Here is a 17,353-nt window from a genome sequence, read left to right as displayed (position 1 = left end):
CTTCTCAAAGAAAATAATGTTTTTTAACATATGGGAGGGGGGAGAAGGTAAAAAGGCCCCAAACTCACCTTCTTAATGAAGGAGAAAGTTGGGATAATCTGCATGTGAGATTTTGCCAAGGCAATTGGGGAAAGAGGGAAAAAGTAAACTTTGACTGCATGCTTAATGGGCAAAGTTATCTGATTTGAATTATACGAAATAATAGGTTCGTTCTATTCAAGTCTCATCCCAGACCCACCCCCCTTTTCCAGCCCTAGGGGAGGGAGCGTTAAATAATGGTCTGTGTAAACTGATGCTCATGCAGTAAGAGTTTGGAGTAGTGCTGCTTGTACAAGTTAAAGCAGGCAGCGAAGAAAGAGCAACCAAATAAAAAGCAGCTGCGAGGGAAAAAGAAATATAAGGAAAAAAATAAATAAATAAAGAGGGAGAGAGAGAAAAAAAGAGGACTTTCCTGAAATAAAGACATGTCTTTCCTCACCAGAGTTCTGACCACGAAATGCAAGCAGACACTTGAATCCGAGAGGACTTACTTCCAGCACGCGCTTTTTGTCAGCAGGTTTCACCAGGCGGCCGGGCTGTCGGGCAGTCAGTCTCTGGAGGTGCGGAGCGGCGCGGGGAACAAAGCGGCGCGGCCGGGGGAGCTGCTGGAGCCCTCCCCGCATCTGGGCAGGGTGAAGAGTTTGCACGAAATGCCCGGCCCCAACACCCTCTACAATCTCTATGAGTTCTTCTGGAAGGACGGCTTCGGCCGCATTCATGAGATCCAGGTACGGTTTAGTTGGTTCTTTCGGGCTTTATTACCGAACCTTTCTTTCCCCTCACAAAACGTTGCCTAATCGCCGCGTTACCGCATCGCCGCGCCGCGTTCCTGCTGTTATGAAAGAGCCGAGGCGAAGGAGGTCCCCGTTCAGTTTCCGTGTCCCTCAGCTCTCGGAGGTTTAGCACTTTTGTTTCGGGTTGTGCGGGCATCGCCTTCGGGAGTTCCCCTTGTACATGTGGGGCGACCGCTTCTCCGGCACACCCAGGCTTTCAACTCTCCCATTTCGCACGTTTACGCTTTTTGGGGGCTTTTAGGTGTGTGCCACTCTCCTAAGGGAAAAAGGAAACGCCTCTTGAGCTGGGCTGCCTCAAAGGCTTGTGTTTCCCCCGCACTTTTGGCGGCGGAGCTGGGAAACGAGGCTTTTCCTCCAGCCTGGAGGTGAGGCCGTGCCGCGGCCGAGGTACCTCAGCCTGCAGGGGCTTCTGCCCATCCTTCACCTCATCCCGGAATCACCCTGCTGTGCCCAGAAACCATTTTTCCTCTCCGCCCCTCTCTTCTACCCTGGCCTCTCCTTATGTAAATATACTTCGGCTATACAGGTCCCCTGAGGGGGCGGTGGATGCGCCTGGCCCCCAGCAGCTGCGGAGGGGCCGCCCGCAGGGCCCTCCCCTCAGCGGGAGGCGGGCGGTTCAAACCTTCCCCTGGAGGGGCCGTAGAGGGGGGACCAACGGTCGCGGCTCGCTCTGCCCGAGCCCTGCCCGCACCCCCCCTCCTCTGGCGGCCCCAGCGGCGCTCGCGGGCGGGAAGCGGGGCGTGATGGCGGCGGGAGCTGCCGGAGGGTTGGGGGGGAGAGAGAGACCGAGAGAGCCCCGGGTCCTTCATCAGAGCGGGGCCGCTGTCACCTGGAGTGGGGGTGGGAGGTTGGGGGAGGAGGGGTGACCTCTTGGTTTGGCACCTCAGAGCCACCCTTCGTGATGGGGCAGAGTGGGCTGGGTGGGAGAGTGCCCTTAGTCCGGCTTTGGAGACCGGCAGGAGTAGAGCTTGAATAATCTGGAAACTAGGATCTTCAAAGGAGATGGAAATAAAGGAGGTCGGGGGACAAAAAGTCAAACGTGTTCCTTAGTTTTGACTTGGTTGCGTTTATCGCTTGGATCCCTAAAAAAGAGCTGTCAGTCTGTCCTGTGATCTGAGCTAGAACGCTGTTTGTGAATTGACTGCTTAATTAATAACAGCTACGTGCAGATGAAACTTGATTTGCTAAAGGTGTTTTGTTATACTGCGTTTCTTATTTTCACTGCTGCTGTGGTAGTGCCCAGTTTGTGAGGCACTCTCTGTATGCTGTAACACACACACACACACAAAAATAGCTTGCATGTTGAATTCAAGATTTCGTTGTTGTAAATATGAAAGTCGAAACACTGAGAAGCATCAAAGGATTGGAATGGGTATAAAAATAGGTGAATAGTGTATGCTCTGATACAGAAAACTTCTTCACCGAATCTTATTCATAGAGGGCAAAGTGGGAGGAAGGATGAGGAGGAGGTGTAAAGCGATGCTGGTTTTAATTCTACATAGTCTCAAAAGTCACTTTGCAAATCACGGATGGCCTATTTGCATACATGCTGCATGCAAGCAGGCATTAGCCGGCTTAATAACAGTCTGTTAAATTTAACAATACAGTGAACATCAGGAATGAATTAATTTGAAACCCTTTGGTAACCAGCAGAGCTACTTAAGCAGTGTCCTTTGGTGTGCAGCAATGCTCATAGGCTATATGCAGGAGGGGTGGGGAAAGCTGGGCTCTTCACAAAGGAGGTTCTGTTCTCTGTAACATGATTCCAGTTAGTCCTGGCCAAAGCAGCAATGCTTACAGCAATTATGATAAAGGGAATGTATTCCTAATTTGACAGGATCGGATCTTGTGTCTCATCAGTACTATTAGAGTATAAAGGAAATAAAGGAGAGGGGAAAGGTTTTGGATGCTAACAGAATTTATGACGTGAAAGAACATATGGTGTGAGAGTGGTATGCGAGACATTACACTGTAATATTTCTAAGGTCTGGAATGAGGGAAAGAAAACCTGTGTTGTGATAGAAAATATGGAAGAGAAATTCCAGACATTTCTTTAAACATCAGGTTAACACTGAGCACCATTCTGCTGAAAGCGAGAGAAGGCCAAACACCTTGTCCTTGTCCATTTCTGTTTGAGAACTGATATGCCATTTATTTGATTGAATGGTCAATCTGTTTTCTGTTCAAGTTCATCCTCCTGTGTCATCCTCACCATCAGTGGAAAAAACAGACAACTCTATTACAAAATTTGATGAGCTTGGCATTCTGAGATTGCTATCCCCCCCATATCCCCCTCAAGCCACTGCCTTTTCTTGGCACCGTTTGTGCCACAACATGCCTACCTTAAAGACTCGTGCTCTCAGTTCTCTCCCTGCTCAGCTTCAATATCCCTTGAAATTCCTCTGGGGCAAGAACTGCTTTGGATTTTGGGAGTGTTTGGTAGTTGTACATTGGTCTGCATGCATGTTTGGTTAACAGGAGACCAAGCAGGAGTGGTCATGGTCGAGTTCCTACTGCAGCACTTCCTTTGTCAGGGTGACAAATGTATGTGTCTAGTTTGAATCAAGATGCTGCTGAAGACGGGAAAAATATGGTTGTAGGAGATTTAACTGCCTGTTTAAACTTGACTGAAATTGGCCAATGTGTTTCAAAAGTAGTTAAGCAGAGACTGGCAGAGACCACGGTTGTGCAACTCTTGTTTTGTTTGGAAAGCAGGCAGAAAGAACTACATTTTTATAGGCACTCAGTATCATATGGTAAAAAATGATTCATGTGTCTTAAATTTACTTGTGGCAACTGAACATTGCATCTCTCTGAGCAATACTGATAAAAACATCTCATAAATTAATCTTGGTCAGTGCTGGACTTTCACTGGCTTAATTGTTTAAGACCTTTAACACCTTAACCAGTCTTAAATTTAAGTCCTCATATGGTTGTGACTGTTCCTTTGCAGACTTATTTTTCCCCCTAGGATGATGCTGAACCTCTGTTCCAAATGAGTTCCCGGGAGTTGTGTTTCATTTCACAACATCGGAATTAAATTTGTTGAAAATAATCAGTACATTTCCTCAGACAGTGATGCATCACTTTATGTTTAATGGCCTGTTGCTCGCCTCCAGCTTGAATCACACAACTCATGGATCAACCACTAAACAAACATCCCTGCTGGAATAATGCTTCAACTTTTTCTTCCTTTTTCAGAATTAATCCATGTCATGAATTTGCTTCTCATTACTGTACCCCAAAGCAAAGGGTTTTTTTATTAGGCTGTTACACTGTCACTATCCTAGGTTAGATGGGAGAAACCATAAGCGTTTATTTGTAAACTGCTACAATATGTACGTTAAAGGCATTAAAAGTGAATTAGGGTATCTCTCATACCTTCAAATTCACATACTGCCCTGTTTTTTTCATTCCCCTCCCAATATTCTAATGTATTTGATCTGAAGATACACGTGTTTTTAAATGCCCCATGGACTTCCATCTTTTCAATAGTTTATCTCACCAATGGTTTTGCGCCTTAGAGCTGTATTTTCAGTCAGTGTGGCCCCTGTATTTTCCGAATGGGTTTTTCCCAGTAATACTTTGATGCTTTCTTGTGCTATTTCAAATCATTCCGTGACCAAAAAATCTAGGAGTCAAATTCTAGGTGTGATAAGTTGACTCACTTTGTGACAAAATGTCAGCTTCCTTCCCAGTTTCCTAAGTAATATTTTACTTCTGTTTCTCTTTGTTGGTGACGTTGTAGCAAAAACACACTCAGGAATATGGAAAGATCTTCAAGTCTCACTTTGGTCCCCAGTTTGTTGTATCCATTGCAGATCGAGATATGGTTGCTCAAGTGCTCCGGTCAGAAGGTAGAGCACCACAGAGAGCTAACATGGAATCGTGGCAGGAATACAGAGACTTACGAGGAAGAGCTACAGGACTAATTTCAGCGTAAGTCCTGTCATGCCTTCACTTTTTAAGTTTTGTTGTAAGATTTTAATCATTCTTCTGAAGGACTGTGCAGGTCATTTGAGAATCCAGGCTTTTCTATAGATATCCATGTGGTTAGCAGGGGGAAGATTGCATAAACTGACAGTGCATGTATGAGTGTGTGGTTAGTTGCCACTGGGAGTTGCCCACAGTCAGCACTGACATAGCTTGTTTATTTAAAGGAAATGTGTTTTTCCAAGCCAGTCTATTGCTTCCATGGTGGCAAAAGGCAATATATATTGGACTGAAGAGTCAAGCCAGCAGTTCCTTGATATTCTGTGTAAGAAGAGCTTAAATTGAGAGATATTCGGAAAGTATCTCTCAAGAGACACTAAGGAGATTCAATTTTGCGGCTGGCCAGTGAGCTTCTGTACTTTACAGCAGCATTTCTCAGATTCTTGGGAACACACCACAATTCAGAATAAACTCATTAAAGACAATTGCTTGTCTTGAGGAGGAATTGAAAGATGTCCCTGCAATCACTGCACCCAGTCACTATGCTTATATCCAGCATGCAGATGTCACAGTTCAGAATTCAGGAAGGTTTCAATACACACCTCAGCTAAAGGAGAGTTTGCAAATACTCAGTAAGTATAAAATAAAAGTGCAGGCACAAAATACTGAATATGTCGTACCTCCATTGCTTTCTTTTCACTACTTGACTTTTCAACTCAAAAACATAAATGATGATCATGGAAGAGCTTTTACTGAGCTAACAGATGTTAAGAATAATTTTGTATAGACGTTATTAATGATTTTTATTTTATTTTTCTAGAGAGGGGGAACAGTGGCTAAAAATGAGAAGTGTACTGAGGCAAAAAATTCTGAAACCCAAAGATGTGGCGGTTTATTCTGGAGGAGTCAATGAAGTTATCACAGATTTAATTAAAAGAATCCACACCCTCAGAAGTCAAGAGGAAGATGGGGAAACAGTGACCAATGTTAATAATCTTTTCTTCAAGTACTCAATGGAAGGTAAGTCTTGGCTATGTAACACCCATAAGAAAAGATTAATATAATATATGGTTATGTTTAGCTATTTTTGTCATATGTTACTGTTACCTTATTGTGATTAATCTGAAATGGGGACTGTGATGTTTTGTGTTTGTATGCAGCTCTCCCAGCTTAAGGAAATGGATATTGATAGAATTGCTTTGTACAATCCAAAGAGATACTTTGTATTAAGTAACATTTCATGTGAAAATGCTGGTATATAAGCAAAACATACAATCAACCCTGACTGCTTTCCTGTATTCCTTGTTTCTATCTACTTCTCAAGAATACAAGTGTAAACCTTCTAGTAGTTTGTATTCCAAGACATGTCGGTTTAATACACCACTGGCCAAATGGCAGATAGGCAATCATGGTGTGATCTATCTAAATTCTTTTCATAGCATATTGGGAGAAATGGCACTGTTTTCCCCAGCCTACAACACATCAAGTGTGAGATTGTTATGCTTGCCTTAAAATAACCCGGCACTTGCAAGCAATAGAGAGATGTTGCTGTGCTAGATTGAACTTCAGCCCAAGCTGGTATGGGATTTTGTGTGTTCTTTCAGAGATCTAATGGTGAGATGGGTTTCACACGTTCCTTTAACTGACTTCATACAATCCGATCTCATTATATGTCATACCTTTAAAAAACACAGGCACTTTTTGCAGACATGCAGCTGAATAACTTGAGTTTTGCAAGAACTTTCAAACTGCTCAAGATGCTGCATCAAATAACTGTCTGTCTGGCAAAAATAAAATCTGTTCTACAGCAGTAATATCCAAAAATGGCATTCAACTGGGTTACAAATGTTATGGAATTTTAAACTCTGAACTTAAAGATTCACTTCAGCTTGTAGGTTAGTTTTAAATTCCTCACATTCTTTTAGCTTTTCATTTATAGTGTGCCTGGCACTTGCTTATTTCTTATATCAGCTGCGTTTTTGACTGAATTCATTGTCAGTTGTTCAGGGAACCCAGTATGTCAGATTTCTAAAAAAAGAGAAACTATCTAAACAATAAAAGAATGCATATGAACTGGCAGTTGCTAAAAGATGCCTGGGAGAGATAAAAGACATATGAAAATATCTCAGATGGAGGAAAGTTAAGGAAGGAAGAGTATGTAAAAATAGCCAGATTCCAGCAATTATTTTGGCCAGAAAAGAAGAAATATGAAGAAAAAACAAACAAAACAACAACAACAAAAACCCACAGCAGAATTAAATGGAAATTGCTGAAAATTTTTGTATCTCTCTGTATATTCTTGAGGATTCGTGGGGTCTTTGATGGAGGGAAGGACAGAGGTTAAACATCATATTTATTGTGCCCATTACTAACAAGAAAGATGGGGGTGAAAAAGAGATTTCTAATGGCAGTGACTACAATACAGCAAAAAAATCACATGAAAAAATCATAGTAAGTTGTGAACAAGAATCAGTATTTTCATTTGCAATGCTGTCTGACAGCTGCTCTTTTTCAAGGCCAAGTGGAATATATTTATATGGAGTGCAGTGAAATCACTGTAGTGTAACTATATGCTCATTATCTGTTCATGTGTACTAATTATCCATTTACTACTGTCTTATCAGGATGATGAAAGGCATAGCCACTACTAGAAACTCCTGCATTATCACCAGTTACCAGAAATATGACTTATATCTCTCTATGTGTTCAGAGGAGAGCTTAGAATTTGTGGTGTAATGGGAAAAACAGCAAATATGCTGGAGGGCTGCTCTGCTTCTCTTGTAATTCCTGACTATCTTCTCATGCTAAATGTTACTGCAGGAAGACAGTGGCTATTGTGTCAATATTTAGGTGGGATTTTTTTTTTTTTAATTAATATTTTAACTTTTTTTTTTTTTTTAATTTACTTATAGCTGCAGTGAATAGCAAATTCTTTGATCTCGTATGTGCAGGTGTGGCTACTATTCTGTATGAATGCAGGTTGGGCTGCCTGGAAAACAACGTCCCACAACAGACTGTTGAATATATCGAGGCTCTGGAGTTGATGTTCAGTATGTTTAAGACCACTATGTATGCAGGTGCTATTCCCAGATGGCTTCGTCCATTTATTCCAAAACCCTGGAGAGAATTCTGCAGATCCTGGGATGGACTCTTCAAATTCAGTAAGATTTAATAGTAGAGAAATTCCCACTGTATTTCTGCAGGTGCTTTGTGTGTTTGAACAGGACTTACTACATTCCTCTTCTGCAATTTAAAGGAGGCAGAAGAAGTGCCGTGATAATACAACAAATCTCCATCTGAAATATTGATTAATTATTAGAGTAACACCTCTGGAGAAACTCAACAAAATGTTTAGGCTGTATATCAAGAAATTCCTGATATTATTTGGGTCTGTGATAGAATATGTGTAGGTTTTGTATTAAACAGGACAATTTTTCAAGAAAAATGTGTTGTTTAAAAAGAACATTACCAGTGTGCTTTAAATATACCCCTGTGTTATAATGTTATTTTCTTTTATTTGTCTTCATCTGTTTCAGTACTCAGTCTTCACTCAAGGTCTGAGTTCTCTGCAAATATTTTGTCTTAAGCCACTCAGGTTTTAAAGAGCTAATTAGCTTTGTTGACTTCAGAAAGATCTCGTTCAGGCACTCTGAATGATGGCTGCTAAAACGGGCTAGAAAGTAAAAATAGAGAGACTAATTAAATTCATTGTGAAGTGTGTGTATATACATATACATAAGCACAGAAGCTGGCATAGAAATATACTGCTGTACTGCAGTATGTTTGCAAATTAAACATTCTTTGCAACTTGATTCATAAAGCTGCAGTCATCTGAGCTAAGAAAAAGTGAGTTATCCTTGTCATATACTGTCTTATTCTGCAGCATTTAAAAATCCTGAGCCCTTTTTCTGTCTCTGATGTTAAGAAGCTGCATGCATCTTTGTATTTATTTTATCAATGCTATTTGTCTCACTATGTCTTCGTAGGTTACCTTGAGAGCAGATTCTTCAGTTTCTTCATTTTTAATCTGCCTGTATGTATTGAGCAGTACCTGCAGTAAGCATTAGGGAGTGTTTTTAATGCATAGGTGCATTTTCTGTAGCAGACTCCTTTTTGTTGGTTAAAACTAATATCAGATTTTTGCTTTATCCTGAGAGCAGGGATGAAACTCTCCTTGAGGAATTTATTCCATATGAAACTTGTTATGCTGCTTCTTTCTTTAATTCCTTTGTGAAAGGGGAATTGGACAGTAAAAATCACTGTGATGTGTGTATTTGTGTAGTTTCATATAGGAGTATGTTGGTTCCTGTCCTGCTGTAAGCTCATGCTGTGAGCTTGCTTAACTTCCAAAGGAGTTTTCACCTCTGAAGCACTTGCTTCACTGAAGATGCTGTTTGTAGTCACTAAAGTATATGTGGGTCTAATTCAGAAGTTACTATTCACTGAAGTTTTTTGATTTTTATTATAAATTGATGCCCCTCATCTTTGCCTTCATTGTGATTCAGTTCTGTGGTTTTGAACTGCAAATTGCTACCAACATCATGAAACAGCTGCAGCATGCTCTGCATGGTTTGCCACTTCTTGTAGTCATCAGAAAACAAGCCACTTAAGTAGGCATAGAACTCAACCACAAGCTTCCTTTGTCTCTGCATCCTCTTGTGTCCATCCATCAGAATCTGCATCCTCTTGTGTCCTTTCCTCACGCTCAGTGTTCTCATGCTGTGATCTAAGTTGTTTCTATTGGTTCAGGCTTTCCTCACCATGAGTACCCAAGGAGACCTGCACCACTAACAGCTCTTTTATCTTTTCACCTGGAAAACAGATGAAAATATTTTATCTGTTTGGGGCTATGTAGTGTATAGCAAAAGCAATGACTGTCTTTACTGATCTGAATCAGAGGAGAAATAAAAACAGAAGCTTAACAGTTTTCTTGAATTCCAAAGGTCAAATCCATGTTGACAATAAACTGAAGTCTATTCAGTCTCAACTGGACCAAGGAGAAGAAGTGAATGGTGGGCTGCTTACGTACCTCCTCGTGAGTAAGGAGCTTACTTTGGAGGAGATTTATGCCAATATGACTGAAATGCTCCTGGCAGGAGTGGACACAGTAAGCTTGTTATCATTTCTCTTGTGCACAGTGTTTTTATTAATCAATACCTTTCACGTCTACCTTTGGGAGTATGAGGGTGGGGTGGGATGGGAAGGTGCAATTTCTGATGCATTCATGTCATGATGTCTTTTATATGACAGAAAACTAACAAAGCCAACAACGTTGTTTTCTAGTTGCGGTTTACAGGATCCCATCAGTTCCACTGTTTATTAAATGGACAAAATGGCATTTGTCCCTACATTCACTTTGAATTTCATACATTTTCATTTTGTGCTTTGAATCTCAGATTGGTATCTGTGCTTTTTTACGTAGACCACAATACTAACGACTGACATAAGTTAATGTGAAAAATTGATCAGTAAACTCATGTAGAAATTGGTAAAAAAAAAAATTTCACCTATGGGTTACAGAACTGGTACATTCATTTTGGATCAGACACCTTATTTCTGCTGAAGTCCATAAAGCCAGCACTGATGTAGGGAAGCTGTGAGTTCACTTTTCCCCTATTTGTGCTGGCAAATTTCAATCAGTGTGAGGCAAAGAGCTGTGGTGATGGGACTCAGTGTTACTGAGGCTGGAGTACCAGGTATGTTACATCAGTGAGAACAATTTAAGTGGGCTAAGCTACACTAACCAATGCATTTGTCCTCTTGAGTATTCTAAGAAACTTTAAGGTCATGCACGCGTATTCCCTTTTTCTTTGCCCTGTCATGGGAAATCAATGTGTTAACTTCAGTGTGACAATCAGAATATAAAGGTAAAAGTACTGTATTGTATATACAGTGTATAAAGTGTCATATAGAATATCAATGAATAGTGTTACTATAAAATACTGTAAACATATTAAAAAGAATGAATTTAATAGGGCACTATGCAGGATTGTGTTTAATGGCCTTAAGGTAAAAATGATTAAATAGAAATGTAATGCATCTTTTAAGGCTTTTTTTTTTTTTTTTTTTTTTTAAGAAAAAGCTTTATAATTGAATGCAGATTTTTTTGGTTTAAGAAAGTTTATGAGGTTTCTAAGGAAAACAAAACAAAACCCCAATAGTATTACTTTTGAGTTTCAAAATAAGGAGCATATGTAAAGCTTATTTATATGTTGAAGATGGATCTGTTGGTTAAATATCCCAAGGGTTTATGAGTTTAGAGGGCTTTTTGATGTTTGGCTCTTAAGTAAAACACAGTTACTCATTTTTTGATCTTTCAAACTCTTAATTTTCCATTTCCAGTGTGGAAGAGAATTTTCATTACATTAGAAAGACAGCATTCAAATACACACCAGTGAGAGTCTCTCTTTCCATTGAACTCAGTTTTCTCAGCTGGCAACAATCATTCTGTGAGAGGACAACACTTGTGATTTCCTCATTTCTAAGTACAAGGCAGAAATTAAGGGAACTTTTTTCTCCCAATGTTCTGCTGTCATTTCAGTTCTCCTTTTTGTCATAGAAACTGGAAGGTTAGAAGATTATAAAAGCTTTCAAACAAAATTGTAAGGCTGCTTTTGGCTGCAGAGCGTTTTGGCTGTCCCTGGAATTTTTAAGAGGTTATGAAGGAGCTGGGAACCTGGGAAGAAACGTGTTACATCACAGGAGTTTTGCACGCAGTTGGCAGAATTGCCAGCTCCTCTGCGCTCTTAGAAGAATAGGGTAGGGTTGTATTTTAGCAAAGGACAATCAAATCACTCAGTATTACAAGGAGAAAAAAAGAAAGTGTCTGTGAATTTCTTTTAGCATTATATCCCGGTTCAAAGTTAGGACGTTAAAGGTTCCCTTTATGATGAATGTGCATTCTAAATGCAAGCCCAAAATAAAACATTTCCAGAATTTCGGGTGGGAATTTTCAAGGTGTAGAAGGTACTTCTCATGGTATCACATTGTTTACTGTGGTAACAGCAGTTGTGTTTTGTGGATGGTGTGAACAGATTATTCTGTGCTTACAATGGGTTGGTAGTGTTCTGAGCAGTATTCTGTTACCCTGTTTCCCATTAATTTTTTAGCTGAGTGGAAATGTGGAACACCGAAAACAGTTAATGTGATCTGTTGCTGTGTAGAGTGTGTTGATGTTTCAGTATTGTTTATGTAGTTTTGTTTGCATTTGTTTTTTCTGTTGATATGTAACACTTTACCAGGGAAATATCAGCATGGATTGTTTTTATATGTGGAGGATTTTTAGGTGCAAAAGGGCTGAAGGAGGGGGTGGTGAAGTCTGACAACATCCCATGGAATCCAGATGTTAGTCGTTGCCAGTCTGTTTTATAACTGCAAACACAAGAAACACACAGCTGAAAACTCATTGCTTTTCTTGACTTGAAGTTTTAACCTACTCCTGTTGGATTTGATGGTAGTGATTTCTTTCTTAGACTTCTTTTACTTTGTCCTGGGCAATATATATGTTGGCAAAGCACCCTGAAGTTCAACAACGTGTTTATGAGGAAATAATCAGTAAACTGGGGAAAGACCAAGCTCCTGTTGCTCATGATGTGCCCAAATTGCCTTTGATTAGAGCTGTGCTGAAGGAAACTCTGAGGTAAGCATTTTAGCAACCATTAATTAAGAAAAATAATTTCATGTGGCTGTAAGGAATTCTGGGTCCATGTTAATATTTGTGTTAGTATTCACTGCTGTTTGCTCCTTCTGCTTTTAGTTAATGTGGCAGTATTGTGTCCAAGGATACCCAAACAAAAAGATAAGATAGTTTGTATAGTTGTTAAATACTTTTTCAATGTAGTAAAAGTAGTATTGAATATTTTGGACGTGTCTGTTAAGATGATTGAAAACTTGAGATTTGCACTTTATTATTCGGTATGTAGGACTGTAACAACCTACTCCCCTCAACCCCCTACACTACAGAGTGGTGCTTCGCAGTGCCACTACAGTCATTTTTAAGCTTCTTGACTTAAACTGAAAGCATGTGACACAATTGTTTGGGGTTTTTTTTTGTGTTTAAGCCAAGTGCTCATAGTGAGGTGAGAGGAGTAAGAGGATTCTAAAGAATTCATCAACAAACATTTTTCATCTCTCTATATTGCTAAAAATATCTGCAGCTTGAATGACTGATTGTGTACTTGTACATATATGTAACAAAGATATAGACAAAACAGCTCAACTTCCAGTTGCTTGTAAATAAATTTACTCTGGTATTAATGATACTCTCACAGATGCTTCAGGGTCTTTTTACCTCCAAGGTTATCAGTATGTTCAAGGAACCTTTGTCCTCTGAATGTATATTGTACTGGAAACCAAATGTTTAAAGTTGTATTAATTACTGCACTTGAAATTCTTTTAAATATTTGTCTCTAGGTTATATCCAGTATTGCCAGGAAATGGAAGAGTGACCCAGAAAGACTTGATTGTTGGAGGATACCTAATACCTAAAGGGGTAGGTTCTGCTGCACTGGAAAGAACTCCAGTAATGCACTGGAACAGGTTGCCCAGAGAGGTTGTGGATGCCCCATCCCTGGATGCATTCAAGGATGTGGCTCTGGGCAGCCTGGTCTGGTGTCTGGCAACCCTGCACATAGCAGGGGGATTAAACTGGATGATTTTTGAGGTCATTTCCAATCCAGGCCATTCTATGATTCTGTGAACTCAGTTTAATTTTGGTATATGAGATGTGATCTGCTATGGTTACTTGCACTTTATTAATTTAAAATCACCAACCTAGAGCATTAAGGATAACATGTTAGAACAACGCTTGTGTATCTGACAAAAAGATGACTTTATGACTGTCTTGTTGCCATTGTTTTTTTCGGACTTGGTTCTTCACCCACTTATCATTTCATTTTTAACTTGTTCTTGATATTCTGCAGGTAGAGAGTTGGTAATGCCTCTCTGAAATGTTAAGATTTGATTTAAAAGAAAAAAAACATTTCATTATTTTTGCCAGTTTTCTAATTCTTTGCCTACATATTTCCACTGTTGAGGGACCTGAATTTACTTAAGTTACAAATGTTTTCTTTTGTAATGTATATTGGATTTGATAAATACAAACAACGTTTCCTTCTTCAGACACAGCTGGCGCTCTGTCATTACACTACTTCATACAGCGAAGAGAATTTTCCAATGGCCAATGAGTTCCGGCCCGAGCGCTGGCTGCGGAAAGATAATTTGGACAGGGTAGACAATTTTGGTTCCATCCCCTTCGGTTATGGCATTCGAAGTTGTATTGGAAAACGAGTTGCAGAACTGGAAATTCATCTTGCACTGATTCAGGTTAGAAATGTGTGACCTCATTACAGGATGAAAAATGTATTGCTGTGGTTCTTTTTTCTATGTACCATTTCTCAGTATGTTATTGCACACAAAAATATTGCTTTGGAGTGTTGTCTAACTCTCATTCTTCAAAAGCTTAAGAGATTGCAAATGATCATGCTTGAAGCGTAGCATAATAGTTAAGCTACAGTGCAGACGAAAAATTCTTTACAGAACAGATGAAGCGAAACTAAATGTAATGTTATTAAGGAAATGTATGGATTTAGCACAGAAGGCTTCTTACTTTAAGCAGATTTTTTTTGTCTTATTTGTCCTCACAGTTGCTTCAGAATTTTGAGATTAAAATTTCTCCCAAAACTGAACCAGTTCATGCCAAAACTCATGGACTTCTGACTCCTGGAGGCTCCATCAATGTGAGATTTTCTGACAGAAAGTGAGACTGAGATATTTTGGAAATACTTGTGTGGTTTTCAGGGGAACAGGCTTGTGTCTGATGGACATTTGATCATAACAAGTTCTCTGGTTTGTAGTTCCTTCGCAATATGATCAAGTATTACGTTCTGCCTTATACCTAGCAGCACATAACAAAAGTTACCTCTCTTGTAATTGCTAATTACACATTTGAAGATACATGCTAAAGCAGTTCCTTCATGCACTGGGATTCTCCTGCTTGTATTTCAAGTTGTAGCAGCACGTGCATTGGGGGAAAAAAAAAAGAAGTAAAACTCAGCCATCATTTTGTCATTCAGTGATTTTGTTACACTATTTTACAGTAGAAGTCAATTATTCTTGTGAGCTATTGGAGACCAAGAGAGTTGTTATCTGGTATGTGCAAATTAGCTGCGTTTAGGAGTTTGTGTTTTTGTTTCTCATCCTCCAGGTGTGTTCTTTAAAAATTTCTTCATAACATTAAAAATTAGGTAATTTTTTCATCTGTAAAAGCATTTACACCACATGTCGTTCAAATATTAGCACAAGAATACGAAAGATTGAAAAAAAATACTATTTGCATCAGTTTTAGTCTCCAAATTCAAAAACAAGTTACAATTTATCTGAATTACAGTGTCCATAAAACATTGCCATATAATTCCCTTAAAAACAAATTGTAGTTTAAACAATGCATTGTAGAGTTATGAACCTAGACATTGTTTTATCACCAAAGCAAAAACTGAGCAGAATAGCACAAGCCACTTTCACTGTTCTAACTAGTATTATGCCAAAATCAACTGTAAATAAGAGAAGTGAAGAAGCTGTTACATTTTTATCATGTAATGAAAATACTACTATTAAATATCTTCACAGTTCTTCTACCGTAAGAACTGAAAACTTCCCATTGTAGTGTGCTGAACTCACAGGCAGATACACAGTTGTGTGCTATAGGATGCGAATGTGACTACTGAGGTATTCGAAGGCTTTTACTTATTTTTTCCTGGTGTCCAATATGAAGTGTGGACAACAGAAATATTTTTGGTTTTGCTTTATTTTTTTTGTAACAGCTTGCAGACAAGTCTCTTGCATAAGACTTCAGTCTTCAGACAAATCTTCATGTCTCTGTACACTAGCCCTACATTCTCTTTTTGAGAGAAACCTTATACCTTGGGACCATGTTGTGCCTTGAACAACACTCAGACCTGCCTATCCTAACATGATATTATCTATATGATAATGTGTAGTTAACTGTTTACATGTCAGGCTTTGACTGTTGTTTGTGAGGTAGTTTACATACTGATAATCATAGATATCCAGATGTGCCAAGATAAAAGCTGTGCAGCTCAGTATTTAAAATGACATTTTTCTTTTCTCACCTGACTATAAAATGGCAAAGGTAAGTTATGAACGAAACCGTATGCTTTAGTTAAAATGGTGTACATGAAATTTCATGTAGCTAACCATTACAGTCCTATTTTTTGTAGTGCTTTGATTAGTTTTTGTAGTACGTTTTCAAGGTCTTGACAGAAGAAAAATATTCCTTTAAAATAATAATAGTCGACAAAACCGATTTGATCTGTGAGAAGTTTATACGTTTACATTACTTTAAAATGTTGGTATTGCATTGAATACATACATGCATACATGTACTGCAGGATTAGCAGGTAATCTCTGGAAGTGTTTTTTTTTCTTTAATGAGCTGGCATTATGATGATGTTGTTTGTTTTTTTCCTCCAGGAATTCACATTATTTCCTTTTATTTTCTGTTCCATTGTTATTTCTAATATGAAGTAGAATGGAGAGTATTTACCAGAGCCAACTGGCATCTGAAAGGGGATGTTTTCTGCAAAGATTTGTGTAGTTGGTCAGCTGAATATTTGTTTCATAACTGCCATTTCATGTTGAGCTGAGGACCAAAGCCCCGCACCCTAAATCCAGATATCGATTCCTCATTGGGTCTTTTGTTGTTGTTGTTTTGCATTGTCATAGCATTTTTGGAAGCACCAACCATTGCTATGTTGCAGTATTTTCTGCTTGATACCAGTTCCTAACTAATGCATTACTGTAAAAGAGGAAAGAGGCAATCTAAATTCATCTTTAAAGGATTGCAGTATTTTCACGAAAACCTGTAATTTGTGTTAACAGAGCATCTATCCATGTAAGTTGTCTTTTTTTACATAATAAAGTATTTATACTGAATATGTAAGTTCTGGTTCTTATTTCATTGCTAATTATAATTGTGTTTTTCTTTGGTATCCCGTAGTTTTTAACTTCCTAGGTAGAACTGGAAAGTTCACTATTGCATGAGAAATCACTTTTTCAGCTAGAACAGAGGGGGATTAATATGAGAATTAAAGGTGTCTAGTGACCCAGTTGAAGGAGAGTTATATTAAAAGTACTGCCATGGTGAAGGAAAGTTGCTGGCTAAATTACATAAATGATGTGGACTGGTCATGGTGTCATATTTTGATTAATGATGAGTGCTTAATACTAAGGAGTGTGTAAATGATATAAAGATTGGAGGAAGAAATAGTAGGGAACACATGGAATAGTAGGGAACAACATAGAATGCAGTAATAAAGATGGAATGGAATTCAATAGCAAAATGTGTTTTTTGGGAATAAAGAGATTTATCTGAGGAGATCCCCAGTTGAAAAAGAAGTGCGTAGACATGGCTATGAATTGTAAGTATGTTGAAATGGTGAAAAAATGTGACCTCCGAGGTATCAGATGAAAATGCCCAGTGGAGATTAGGAAAAAAATAGGTGAGGTTGCATCTGAAATGCTTTGTACAGTTTGGTTATTTGTTCAAGAATTATGGAATTAGAGTTGAA

At 39.0% G+C, this 17,353-nt stretch overlaps 1 protein-coding gene across 1 annotated transcript; it reads left to right on the top strand.

The window, feature by feature from the left end:
• Positions 1 to 462: 462 nt before the first annotated feature.
• Positions 463 to 16,714, top strand: CYP27C1 (cytochrome P450 family 27 subfamily C member 1). The gene is made up of 9 exons (XM_072342195.1): positions 463 to 767; positions 4,582 to 4,772; positions 5,587 to 5,786; positions 7,718 to 7,927; positions 9,710 to 9,873; positions 12,239 to 12,405; positions 13,179 to 13,257; positions 13,887 to 14,090; positions 14,411 to 16,714. The coding sequence occupies exons 1-9, from the start codon at positions 465 to 467 to the stop codon at positions 14,525 to 14,527; spliced, it is 1,635 nt and encodes a 544-aa protein (XP_072198296.1). The 5' UTR covers positions 463 to 464; the 3' UTR covers positions 14,528 to 16,714.
• Positions 16,715 to 17,353: the final 639 nt, after the last annotated feature.

This window comes from Excalfactoria chinensis, chromosome 7 (genome assembly GCF_039878825.1).
Source record: "Excalfactoria chinensis isolate bCotChi1 chromosome 7, bCotChi1.hap2, whole genome shotgun sequence".
Lineage (NCBI taxonomy): Eukaryota > Metazoa > Chordata > Aves > Galliformes > Phasianidae > Excalfactoria > Excalfactoria chinensis.
Note: the sequence above shows the minus strand (reverse complement) of the source record. Positions and strands in the feature narration are given on the sequence as shown.